General features: G+C 36.5%; 1 protein-coding gene across 7 annotated transcripts in view; it reads right to left on the bottom strand.

The window, feature by feature from the left end:
- LOC138925061 (uncharacterized) overlaps positions 1-13,538 on the bottom strand; it is a 47,664-nt gene that overhangs the window by 18,972 nt on the left and 15,154 nt on the right. For 2 of the 7 annotated variants that reach the window (XM_070273470.1, XR_011440747.1), the window contains one exon: positions 6,971-7,102. The exons of 2 other annotated variants lie outside the window; for them this stretch is intronic. In XM_070273470.1, coding sequence (XP_070129571.1) covers positions 6,971-7,102 — 132 coding nt within the window. Of the gene's footprint in view, positions 1-6,775; positions 7,103-10,020; positions 11,640-13,538 lie in introns of those variants that run through there. 3 more of the 7 variants (XR_011440742.1, XR_011440745.1, XM_070273469.1) reach the window with 2 other exon arrangements.

Below are 13,538 nucleotides of genomic sequence, written 5' to 3'. Positions count from 1 at the left end.
AGAAGTATTAATGCTATACAATGCAACTAACACAAATCCAAATCTTTTCTTCATTTAGCAGCTTTGTAATTTTTGACAAATTTCACAACTTCTGTGACTCAACTTCCTCATTTATAGAGTCAAGATAGTAACATAGAACTCAATAGATTGTCCCCAATATTAAGTGAGAATGTGAATCTCAAAGCACACTCTCTAGCATGCATTAGCAACAACTTAACAGATATTAGTCTATTTTCTCCTATAGTCTGAATAACTATTCTCAGGATTTGGATGTCATGAGAAATTTCAGGGTACAGGAATCACTGCCAAGACTTTGATGTACAATTGTTTTTAAAGGAGAAGGTGGTCTTAATGACATGCCCAATGGTCCAACAATTTTCTAGCAACTACCAGGGGCTCTTGAAATAAGATGTGACTATGTCATGGAAGTGCTGGGAATTTGGCCATTCTAGGCACAGATAATTTTCCTTTGGCAAGAGGCCTGAATGTTTACTGGCTTTTGCTTTCTATTCTCTGAAAAAGAAAAGAACTAATTTTTCCCAGGAAAATTCTAAGTTCCCACAGCTAACTATCAAGATTTTGAGTAGAAAAACTTTATTATAATTTTAATTAGGCATTCTGTGACCTTCAACTGTCACTGAATGAAATCACTAATCTTTATGACTCTTTTTCAAAGTTGCATATTTTTTTCAAATTTATATATGATGATGTAATATATGTTCATTTGAAAAAAAATTGGCTACTTTTTTTATTTATGTTGGCAGACTGAAACAAGTTTAACTACTGCAATATATCTTGATGTCTATTAGTTATAGTCCTTGTAACTATGAACTGCACTCTAGTTAAAGTGCAAAAATAAGCCAAAGAGACTCTCAAAATTACTATTACATAGGTAAAAATATAAGTATAGCTTAATTTTGATAGAGTACCTACACTCCAGTGAAAGTTCACATAAACGTGATCTGTTTCACTCTGGTAACAGTGCTTACTTGTTCAATCAAATACCTACTTCATTGATCCCTTTCTGGTGAAAGTCAACCTAAAGCCTACTGTATCCAGACTTTTCCCGTATTCCCCTATGCTATTGCTCTTGATTTGCTCTCATTTGGACTTGGACAGCTGTCTCTCAACTAGTCCTATTCCTTCTCCCTCTCGCTAGTATCTCTCACTCTGGACTGATCTTCCTGGTTCACAGATTTGATTATGTTACTGCACAAAGATGGGGTTCTTCTTCCCGATGTGTATAAAAAGCCAATTATTACAGCATCAGCTTTGGAGAAAAGATAAAAGCTTTATTGCAAGGTCGACTTGCAAGGAGACAGAAAGCAAAAGCTCTCATATCGGTCTCCCTGATTCAGGGTTTGGGGCAAGGTTAGAGAGAACAGGCTGGTCCTCGGAAATGCTGGCAGGGCAGGTTTTGATTAGAGGGCTTTAAACATTTATGGTAAGATGTGAAAGTGGCTGTAACACCAGATCTCCCTATACAATGGACCCCTCGCTCCTGATAAGAGTCTGACTTTTACATTCCAGTCATGTGCTGGTCCTTTGGTTCTGTGTAGTGGGGAGGATCTTTGGTTTCAGTGTCATTTCAGGTCATGATTTTCTCCCCTGCCCCTCTGGCTATGTGACTTGCAAATGTTTTGCTTACTGCTTCTGAAAAACAACTCTTAATCACTTTGTTGATAAGGTGGGGTCAGTTCTGTAGAGGTAAAATAATCAATAACCATTCTATGGATAAGAAAGAGAGGTGAGTTTTACTTGAGCCAGGGTGAGGATTATAATCTGGGAAGGCAGTTCCACAAAGGAAGAAATCATTGCGGAGAAGCATGGTTTTCAGTACAGTCTTATACCTTTTTAGAAGAAAGAATATACATTAAACACACCCAGGATACATATTCATCAAGTTTCAAAGAGGTATTCAGTTGCAAACTAACAGGTCAACATGACCCTGATGTTGGGAAAGGGACTAACTTGAGCATAACTGATAGGGTATTACTGATACTGGCGTAGATGTGCAAGTATGCATTCTTATCTTAATAGAGTACATTCTTCACATTAACGTTTATAGCAGATGTACAGTGTATGTTTGATAGGCCATAAATCAGGCTTCTTTAGTTCAAGATAAATCAGTTTTGAACCCCAGTAGTTACCCCACAAACCTCAATATGTGAAAATCTCTTGTCAGTTCAAACTGGTCTTAGTGAGCCGATGGTTACAATTATGTTGAGTTCTCTGCTCAGAAACTTCATGGGGCCACTTATTGCCCACCAAATAGTTGAAGGGGGGCAGAATTTACCATCAAAAATATGCTTCTTTCGCACAAAGACTATTTCAGGTTAATTATTTTTAAGAAACAGGAGAAACTCTGAAAACCAAGTAGAAGTTATCCTTTTTTTTTTTCTTGAGGAAGAGCTAACATCTGTGCCCATCTTTCTCCACTTTACGTGGGATGCCTGCCACAGCATGGTTTGATAAGCAGTGCATAGGTCTGCACCTGGGATCCCATGGCTTGATAAACAGTGTGTAGGTTCACGCCCAGAATCCTAACCAGCTAACCCTGGACCGCCAACATGGACCTCGTAAACTGAACTGCTATGCCATTGGGCTGGCCCCCGAAGCTATCCTTTTGTAAGAGACATTTACACTTATAAGGGAAATCTCCATTTGTAATGATGTCTCCCTTGCTGTACCAGGAAGAGGGGTTTGACTCTAAATCTCTAGAAACTCTTACCAATGGAGAAGGCAGACATTTAAATCTGCATAACAGCCATACCCTTGTTTACTGTGCTTTGCCTGAAAACCTCCCATAACTAGCACCAATGCCCCGAAATCTTCTTTGTTTTTAGCTGAACATGGTATTTAAGGTGACGGCATGGGTCATGTCAGGGAGCTACTCAGTTTTCCTGGCTATCTCCCATGTATATAAGAGGTATGTATGCTGTAAATTTCTGTTTGTTTTTCTCCTGTTAATCTGTCTTTTATTGCAGGGGAGTCTCAGCCAAATACCTAGAAGGGTAGAAGGAAAATTATTTCCCTCCCCCTACACAGTCCAATTATTTTAGACTGATGTTCAGACCTTGGGTATGTGGCTTCAGTCTTTCTTTCCACTCGTTTATGAAGCCCTACATTTGTACATAGTTCCAATTACCAAATATCGAATTCCAACAAGTGTAAGTGAATTATCTCTTCTCTGAACTCCGCTATATTTGCAGTTCCCTTTGGGCACCCATCTCATTGCATCTTTTATTGTTGACTAGTAGGGTACTTTGAAACTAGTATCAACTATATCTGAAATTTGTAAGCTTGTTTTCCTACTCCTACCAGGTGAAGTCTATCCCTTTGCTAGAGGAAGGGAGAGGCAACAGCAAGGAAAATAAAGGAAGTGACTGCACCTTTATGTGTGTGATGACTAAAAGAAACAACTTTAATTGGGTCTTTTGGCCATGCAAAAGTAAACTATCATCCTGTTTTGGAATGAAGGACTTGTCTCTAGGGGCCAAGTTGCTCAGCATGATAATAAAAGGAATTTTGCCTATTATTAGTTGAATTGTGACGGATGCAGGAGATGGTTAAGATGAGGTAATAGTCATGACAGTGACCATGAGGCTCAGATATCTCCAGGATAACAAGGCCTAGATTTTGAGTCTGGCCCTGCATTCAGGCATATTCATATTAAAAGAAGGAAAAACTCCCCTGAAGTTCATCAGAAGGTGGTAAGGGCAAGACAGATGACCAGGGGGGAGCCCTTGCCCTTAGAGGAATGGGACGCTAGTAGCAGTTATTCTGATACTCAATCTTACATCTTTTTTCTGCATTTTAATATATTAATCCATGCATTTAACAGCTAATTTTTATGGACCCACTGTGTGCCATACCCTCTAGGTTCTGGGGTTACGGCTGGAGTCAGATTTTCTGGGAAGCTAATGGAATAAAAGATTTAAGGCCCCTCACTTACACAAAGCCTCTTCTAAGGGGCCTTAATTAATATGATTATGTGATCCTAAAAAATCTGCAAAATAAGACAGTTTAACCACAATCAGTTAAAAATGTTTTGTCTTTTTATTTATACCTCCACTTCATCATATTTCCCATCCTGTCAGTGGCTTTTAGGGTGACAATTGGCATTTTTGGAATCTAATCAAAGGAAAGGAGGGATGAGAAGGTACATTAAGTTTGGGATTAATGGAATATATTTTTCAGTTAATAATCATTTTCATGTAGATTAAGTTGTAGTTAAATTATCACTGGCAATCTGGGAATAGGAACGATGTCTAGTAATACTCTGACCATTGACACTAGACGATGAGTTTCCACTTAGATCTAATGCAGCTATTGAAAGATCTAAGCAATCATAAAATCAGGGCAGGCAAGGGATTGGGATAAAAGTGAGACTGCAGGAGATGTTGGCTGAGATGATGGTTGACAAGGACACTATAGTAAAGAGAAAATGGGAATTGGCAGGAAGACTGTCCTTTATGCATCTGCGACATAGAGTGGTTATTATAGAGACATCTTTATGAATAGGGTACCCACAAGTGGCTGGCAATAATTTGTTATAACTGAAAGGTAATTGCATATACTACAGGTTAACGTGGCGTCATATTATGACATGAGTCATCCATTTTGGCAACATGTACTTTCCTTTGATGCCAGTTTCTGGCAGGTTGTACTTGCATGTGTTAAAAACAAGACAACAGGCCCAAAATGGAGTCACTTATGTTAAGCCCCATGTCACCAAACCAAGACTTAATTACAGTTTTGACCTCTCCCAGAAATGGAATCTTAAACCAGTCAATCAGGAATCACCTGGTCAACACTACTGAGGTAATCTGCTTGACAGACCCCTGCCGTCCCCTAAAGGAAAGTGACCTTGCCACAACCAATACACTTTTTTTGGTGGTATAACTTTGTTCTGTTCCCTTCTACCTATAAGTCTTTCATTTTGTATAGCTCCTTGGAGCTCCCTTCTGTCTGCTAGACGGGATGCTGTCCAATTCATGAATTATTGAATAAAGCCAGTAAGATGTTTAAAATTTACTCAGTTGAATTTTGTTTTTTAACATATGGCATATACCTAGAGGATACAATATATTTAAAGATATATTTTTCAGTCTTAATAAGCCCTTTGGTATATTAAATATTGCTAACTTTAATCAGTGCTCTCTATTTTTCTTTGAAATTAATATGTTTTCTCTGACACTTTCATATTCTATAGCCATAGGCTTGATTACAAATATTCAAAAGCATCTCTTGACTAGTCAGAGACATCATTCATATGTGATCCTCTTTTTCTTCTAGTTTAAACTCAGTGCTGAACATAAACATGGACTTACGGTCCATTTTCTCTTTTAACTCATATTCAAGAAAGGTAAACTGAAAATGACAAACAGATGAGTTTCCTATAAACTGTCTATTACACGGCTTGACCTGGGCATATGTGCTGTGGGATTAAGGCAACCTTCTCAAATCTGTGAGCAGATTTTTAGGAAATATTGTAGCATCAGAAACTAAGATTGCTTATTCCAGAGCATCACTTCTTTGTGCAATATGCTTTAAAGGAAAATAGTTCTTCTTACCACAGATGGTTAAAATATGTCTAATTCTACCCTGCCCTGTTCTGTCAAATAAAGAAAATTCAGTGCTTATGGGGCTAGGAGGAGGACATTTCACCTCTACAGTCTTTCTACCCCAACACTGCACAACTTTATTTTATAGAGTGGCAATAAAATTTAGTTGATTTTTTCCCCTTTTTTGGTTTTCTGTGTTCTCTTGTTTGAAAAACTTTTAAATCTACCCATAAACATAGCTAAACTCTCCTTGCCCATAACATCTCTTTCATATACACCTTAGAAAATTTACTCCTCATGAAGATCCGGTTTTGAAAAAAAAAATTCCAGTTAATGTTGAGCACTTTCCTCCATGATGATCCTAGGAGTGCAAACAATGCTGACTATATTAATCTCCAGACAATCTCTCAGAAACCTATCAATCCACAGGTTAACTCTTAAACCCATAATACAGGGCATCAATCTCCTGTAATCTTGGAAAAGAAACAAATAAAACCTTCATAGTTTTCTTAGATTCATAAGAAATTTCACGGATGAAAGCAAGGTAAACACAAATCATGGAGGATGTTAGACTTAAATGTAACGCACCTCAGAGATGTTAAAGTGGAGAAACTGGTAGTATTTTATGAAACACTAATAATTTTTGGATTTTAGCATCAAGGTTATCATTTGCATCCTCACTGTAAGAAACGTCAGGCCAAATCATAAAAGTTAGCAAATATTATATTATCAGGAGCAAAACACCAATGCAACAGTTAAGGAAGTATGTTGCTGACAGAGAATTTAATAGAAAAAACAACGACACAAAACCATTCAGTTTACAGATCTTCTCTACCAGATCATTAGGACCAAATTTGCATTTCTGTGAAACTCTCTGAGATTTAATGCTGGGAATTCTTCTGGAGGCTGATCAGTTACTCTTCTCTTATCCTTCAACTCTCCTTTCTGGACCTTATTTCTTCCACAGCTGTGTAAGATCTAACTCTTATAGCCCATCCCTTATCTGATATGTTCTTAGTGGTCCTGCCTCTCTGTTGGAACTGCCACTGATAGACATGCCCATAGGTTCCCTCTGGATGAAATCATTGACCAATCTTGTTACCACAACTGATTGAACTAGGAGAGGAAAACGATCAAAGAATAAGCCCATCCACAGACAGGCCAGATGAGAAAAGATTTTCTGGACCAATTAGATAACTCTTCTGCATTTTAGTATCAGAACACAGAGACTGTGTCAATTAGCTAGTGGATTTACCCCAAATGACTTTACATAGAAAAAGGCCGAGGGCAGTATTTGTGAAACATCTTTAAGTTGAGGGATCAGATGAAAGCTCTATAGAGAGAGAAGAAAATAAAAAGAGGAGTAGAAAATAATTTCTGACCCTGGGAGATGGAGAACTGACCTGTGTTTCTGATGGCTTAGCAGTTTTCAAGAAGTCTAACGCTACATTATTTTCTGTATTTGGCATCTGGGAAACTTCTCCAGGTTCCTGAAATAAACACCCTCTTCTCTTATGCAAATATAATTTTTTTCCCTTGAAACAAAAAAAAATACAGTTAAATAGAAAAAAAAATTAAATTATAAAGATAGAGACTAAAGCAGAGATGTCAAAATTGAGCACCTTTGGGTAAGGAACTGCTTTTTACTTCATCTTATCTAGTTTAGAGTCCAAAGACCAGAAAGTAATTATATTTATGCCAGTAATTACTAAGATACAATGACACTTTTTAAGCCTACAGTGACAATGTTCTATTTAGCCACAAGATGGTGATTTTGCTCCAAAAAAATAAAATGATTTCATAAAACACTGGTAGGTTACTGTGTATCAGACTGTGCTGAGCACTTAAAAATATAAAGAGACTCTCATCTTTTAGAAGCTTTCAGTGTTGTTGAGAAGAAAGACACATAAACAATAATTATGACATAACGCTGTGATATTAGTGTTGTGACATTAGTAACAGAGACATACACAGAGTAATATGAGGAGAATATGGCACTCCATCTTTTACAAAACACAAGGCTATGCTTTTTTCCAATTAGAAAGGGAAGGATTTCAGGAACACCTGCATTAATAAGGTTGATTCAGGAAAAGAGCACAATCTCTTCAACAATGTTGATCTTATCTTCTAATTTTTTCTGAAAGCACGTTTCTTTTACTAATGGTAGGACGGTCCTGCTCACACTTACTGATATCTGCTTCTTCACTCTAGCACAGTGTTCTCCAAAAGAAATATAAGAAGAGTCATGCATGCAGTTAAATAATCATAATATTAAATTACTAAGATATTTTGCATTCCCTTTTTCATACTAAATCTTTGAGATCTGCTGCATATTTTGACTGACACAACATCTCAATGTGGATGCTAAATTTCCATCAGAAATACTTGATTTATAGTGAGACTTCATAAAATTATCCATTGAAAACGTAGATTCCTATTTCCAAATTGGTTGAAACACGCTTAAAAGTTTCCCAATATGTGAATTAAATATTCATTTATAAAATTATAATTAAACTAATTTAAATGAAGTAGAATGAAAACTGCAGTTTCTTGGTCACACTATTTCAAGTGCTCAATAGCTATATGTGGTTAGTGGCTACTACATTAAATAGTATAGACCTAGTCACTTAGGAAAAAGAAGAGTCTGAGTTCCAGCATGCTGTTCATGTTGATAAGAACAGATATCACTAACTTTGAAGTGATGCAATCGATCTGATCTGGAGACAGATTAGATCTGGGGTTATGAGGGTTTAAGAGGAAATTCCAGAATAATTTGCATTACTTACCTAACATAGTTCTTAGCAACGTTTCTCAAAACATTTAGCGTAAAGAAATTTTCTTGAAGAGCTACTTAAAAATACATATTTCCTCTCCCTCACCCATCCCTCAAATTCTGCTTTAGAAATTCTGACTTACAAGCTCTACTGTGGGGCTTAGAAAACTGCATTTTAGTTAATTCAGCCTTGGATTGTTTTGGACAAAACTTTGAGAAACACTGCCTTCCAGAGTTTGACTGTATTAAAACCAGTTTCCAATTCAGTATTAAAAATATTTACTAAGTTCCTAATTTTTCCTGCATTGGTTAGGCAACGCTGAGCCAGTATCATTGCCCCTGTTTTATACACCTGTAGTCATAATTCACAGAGTTTAGAATCTTGCCAAGAGATGTGGATAAACATTGGACTATCAGATCATTAAAAACACAGCCACTGATAAATTGTCTAAGTGATTGATTCTAAACAATGATGTCTACTGCTATCCCTCCCCCAGATCGCCAATATTCAAATAGTGGCTGTGTTTCTACCCAAAGCCATTTTCCTGGCCTACAATTATAGAAGGTCAAGAGAAGCAGTGTTTTCAACACCATTTAGAGATTATTCATTTGTAAAAATATATATATATATATTAGTGTTTTGATCATCTATACATCGACATTACTTTCTGCTTTATTTTACATTGTTTTGCTTTCTTTCCAAAATTTTATAAATGTGTATAACACTAGACTTAAACTTGTATTAATATTTAAGTATTTAAACTTTGTAATCTTGTATCACATACTTAAAATGGAGTTTTCTGTTTTCTAATATCTGATGTTTCTTAATGACTCATCATCTAATCTTTAATCCTAATTACTATTTAAGAAAATAACAAGACACTGAAGGGGAAAGAAAACACAAAACTTTATCCAGGTAATTCTACATATAGCCTCATTTTATAACAGCTGTGCCAACGTTACTTGATTGTAAGTTAAAGAGGGAAATTGAGTATATGAGAACAAAATGAGTAAAAAGCGAAATTTGTGTCATGGCAGTCTGAATGATATTCACAAAGAGATTTTTCTGGGACTCTCTACAAGTACTAATGAGAACCTTAGTGTCAGACAAATATCTGATAGCATCAACAGAACATCTCATCACTATAATGTTCTGTTATGGGCTTTATTATGGACAACAAACCCTTGCTTCTCTTTAAAATAATATGTCAGTGTTGAGGATGAAGTCTGCCATGCTCAGAAGTGGTCCTTTCTGAAAAGAAGTCAAATATTGTGTGATAAAAAAGTCTCTTGGCTACAGTGTAATTGTACTAGAGACCCCATTAAACTCTAATTGCACAAATCATTGCTATAAGAGATCTGCCACAGATGTGCCAAGATCAAGAGATGTACCCTTAGGTTACCAGCTCGGTAGGAGAGACTGGCCCCAAATAGAATAGAATTACAAGCCCTGAAGGGACTTCATGGCTGAAATTTAAGCAAGTTCTTATGGAACACATCTCTAAAGGAAGGAGTGACTTTATTTTTTTGCATGTCACCCCTCCAACCGGACACATTCATCAAAGACACATTTCAGTCCCCTTTCACCCTGTTTTTTACTAGTTTTGTCTAGGCAGCTACTATAGGTCACTGCTTGTTTCACACCCTGAAACAAGAACAGGGATCTCTCAGTTTTCATTCTTTTTCTTTTTATAGCAGTAACATTGGTTTATAACATTATATAAATTTCAGGTGTACATTGTAATTTGAATTCTGTGTATATTACATCATGTTCACCACCCAAAGACTAATTACAATCCAGCACCACACACATGTGCCTAATCACCCCTTTCACCCTTCTCCCTTCCCCCTTGCCCTCCAGTAACCACCAATCCAATCTCTGTTGCTTTGCATTTGTCATTGTTTTCATCTTCTACTTATGAGTGAGATCATACAGTATTTGACTTTCTCCCCCTGAATTATTTCACTTAGCATAATATCCTCAAGGTCCATCCATGGTGTCACAAATGGCCAGATTTCCTCATTTCTTATGGCTGAGTAGTACTCCATTCTGTATATATACCACATCTTCCTTATTCATTTGTTCCTTGATGGGCACCCAGGTTGCTTCCAAGTCTTGGTTATTGTGAATAATGCTGTGATGAACAGAGAGGTGCATGTATCTTTATGCATTTGTGTTTTCAAGATCTTTGGATAGATATCCAGTAGTGGAATAGCTGGATCATGTGGTAGATCTATTCTTAATTTTCTGGGGAATCTCCATACTGTTTTCCACATTGGCTGCACCAGTTTGCATTCCCCCCAACAGTGTATGATGGTTCCCTTCTCTCCACATCCTCTCCAGCACTTGTTTCCTGTGTTAACAATAGTCATTCTGATGGGAGTGAGGTGATATCTCATTGTAGTTTCGACTTGCACTTCCCCGATTGTTAGTGATGTTGAACATCTTTTCATGTGCCTGTTGGCCATCTGTATATCTTCTTTGCAGAAATCTCTGTTCAGATCTTTTGCCCATTTTTCAATTGAGTTGTTAGATTTTTGTTGTTGAGATGTATGAGTTCTTTGTATATTTTAGACATTAACCCCTTATCTGATATACGGTTTGCAAATATCTTCTAATTGTTAGGCTGTCTTTTCATTTTGTTGATGGTTTCCTTTGCTGTTCAGAAGCTTTTTAGTTTGATGTAGTTCCATTTGTTTATTTTTTCTATTGTTTCCCTTGCTCAGTCCAGACATGGTATTTGAAAAAATGCTGCTAGGAAAGATGTGGAAGAGGGTACTGTCTTTGTTTTCTTCTAGAAGTTTAATGGTTTTAGATCTTACATTCAAGTCTTTAATCCATTTTGAGTTGATTTTTGTGCATGGTGTAAGACAATGGTCTACTTTCATTCTTTTGCATGTGGCTGCCCAGTTTTCCCAACGCCATTTATTGAAGAGACTTTCTTTTCTTCCTTGTATGTTCCTGGCTCCCTTGTCGAAAACTAGTGGTCCATATATGCATGGGTTTATTTCTGGGCTCTTGATTCTGTTCCATTGATCTGTGTGTCTGTTTTTGTCCCAGTACCATGCTGTTCTGGTTACTATGGTTTGTAGTATATTTTGAAATCAGGGAGTGTGATACCTCCAGCTTTGTTCTTTTTTCTCAGGATTTCCTTGGCTATTCAAGGTCTTTTGTTGTTCCATATAAATTTTAAGATTCTTTGTTCTATTTCTGTGAAAAATGTTGTTGGAACTTTGATAGGGTTACATCGAATTTATAGATTGTTTTAGGAACTATGAACATTTTAACTATATTAATTCTTCCAATTTAAGAGCACCGAATATCTTTCCATTTCTTTGCATCTTCTTCAATTTCTTTCAACAGTGTTTTATAGTTTTAACTGTACAGATCTTTCACCTCTTTGGTTAAGTTTATTCCTAGCTATTTTATTCTTTTTGTGGCAATTGTAAATGGGATTGTATTCTTAATTTCTCTTTCTGCTACTTCATTGTTAGTGTATAGAAAGGCAATTGATTTTTGTATGCTGATTTTCTATCCTGCAACTTGACTATATTCATTTATTATTTCTAAAAGTATTTTAGTGGATTCTTTAGGGCTTCCTATATATAAAAGCATGTCATCAGCAAATAGTGACAGTTTTATTTCTTCCTTTCCAATTTGGATCCCTTCTATTTCTTTTTCTTGCCTGGATTGCTCTGGCTAGGACTTCCAATACTATGTTAAATAAGAGTGGTGATAGTGGGGATCTTTGTCTGGTTCCTGTTCTTAGAGGAATAGCTTTCAGTTTTTCTCCATTGAGAATGATATTAGCTGTGGGTTTGTCACATATGGCCTTTATTATGTTGAGGTATTTTCCTTCTATACCCATTTTATTTAGAGTTTTTAACATAAATAAGAGCTTTATCTTTTCAAATTCTTTCTCTGGCTCTATTGAGATGATCACGTGATTTTTATTCTTCATTTTGTTAATCTGGTGTATCATGTTGATTAATTTATGGATGTTGAACCATCCCTGCATCCCTGGAATAAATCCCACTTGATCAGGGTGTATGATATTTTTAATGTATTGTTGTATTCAATTTGCTAGCATTTTTTTTTTTTTTTTTGAGGAAGATTAGCCCTGAGCTAACTACTGTCAGTTCTCCTCTTTTTGCTGAGGAAGCCTGGCTCTGAACTAACATCCGTGCCCATCTTCCTCTACTTTATATGTGGGACACCTACCACAGCATGGTGTGCCAAGTGGTGCCATGTCCACAAACGGGATCCGAACCGGCGAACCATGGGCCATGGAGAAGTGGAACGTGCCAATTTAACTGCTGTGCCACTGGGCAAGCCCCACGAGCATTTTGTTGAGTATTTTTGCATCGATGTTCATCACTGATATTGGCCTGTAATTTTCTTTTTTTGTGTTTTCCTTGTCTGGTTTTGGTATCAGGGTAATGGTGGCTTCACAGAATGAGTGAGGAAGCTTCCCCTCCTCTTAAATTTTTTGGAAGAGTGAGAAGGATAGGTATTAATTCTTCTTTGAATGTTTGGTAGAATTCACCAGGGAAGCCATCTGGTCCTGCTCATTTACTTTTTGGGAGGGTTTTGATCTCCTTACTGGTGTTTGGTCTATTCAAATTCTCTATTTCTTCTTGATTCAGTTTTGTAAGGTTGTATGATTCTAAGACTACATCCATTTCTTCCAGATTATCCAATTTGTAGGTATGTAGATTTCTGTAGTATTTGCTTATAATCTTTTATATTTCTGAGCTGTCCATGGTAATTTCTCCTCTTACATTTCTGATTTTATTTATTTGAGCTTCTCTCTTTTTTTCCTGGTGAGTCCAGCTAAGATTCATCAATTTTGTGTATCTTTTCAAAGAATCAGCTCTTGGTTTCATTGATTTTTTAAATTTTTTTTTAATTTTGTATTTCATTTATTTCTGCTCTGATTTTTCGTATCTCCTTCCTTCTGTTGATTTTCGGCTTTGTTTGTTCTTCTTTTTCCAGTTCCTTTAGGTGCACTGTTAGATTGCTTATTTGATATTTTTCTTCTTTGTTGAGGGAGGCCTGAATTACTATAATATTCCTTCTTGGAACCGCTTTTGCTGTGTCCCATAGATTTTGGCATGTCATATTTTCATTTTCATTTGTATCCAGGTATTTTTTTATTTCTCCTTTGATTTCTTCATTGACCCAATTGTTCAGTAGC

This window comes from Equus caballus, chromosome 7 (genome assembly GCF_041296265.1).
Source record: "Equus caballus isolate H_3958 breed thoroughbred chromosome 7, TB-T2T, whole genome shotgun sequence".
Taxonomy (NCBI): Eukaryota; Metazoa; Chordata; class Mammalia; order Perissodactyla; family Equidae; genus Equus; species Equus caballus.
This window is presented reverse-complemented; position numbering and strand designations above follow the sequence as displayed.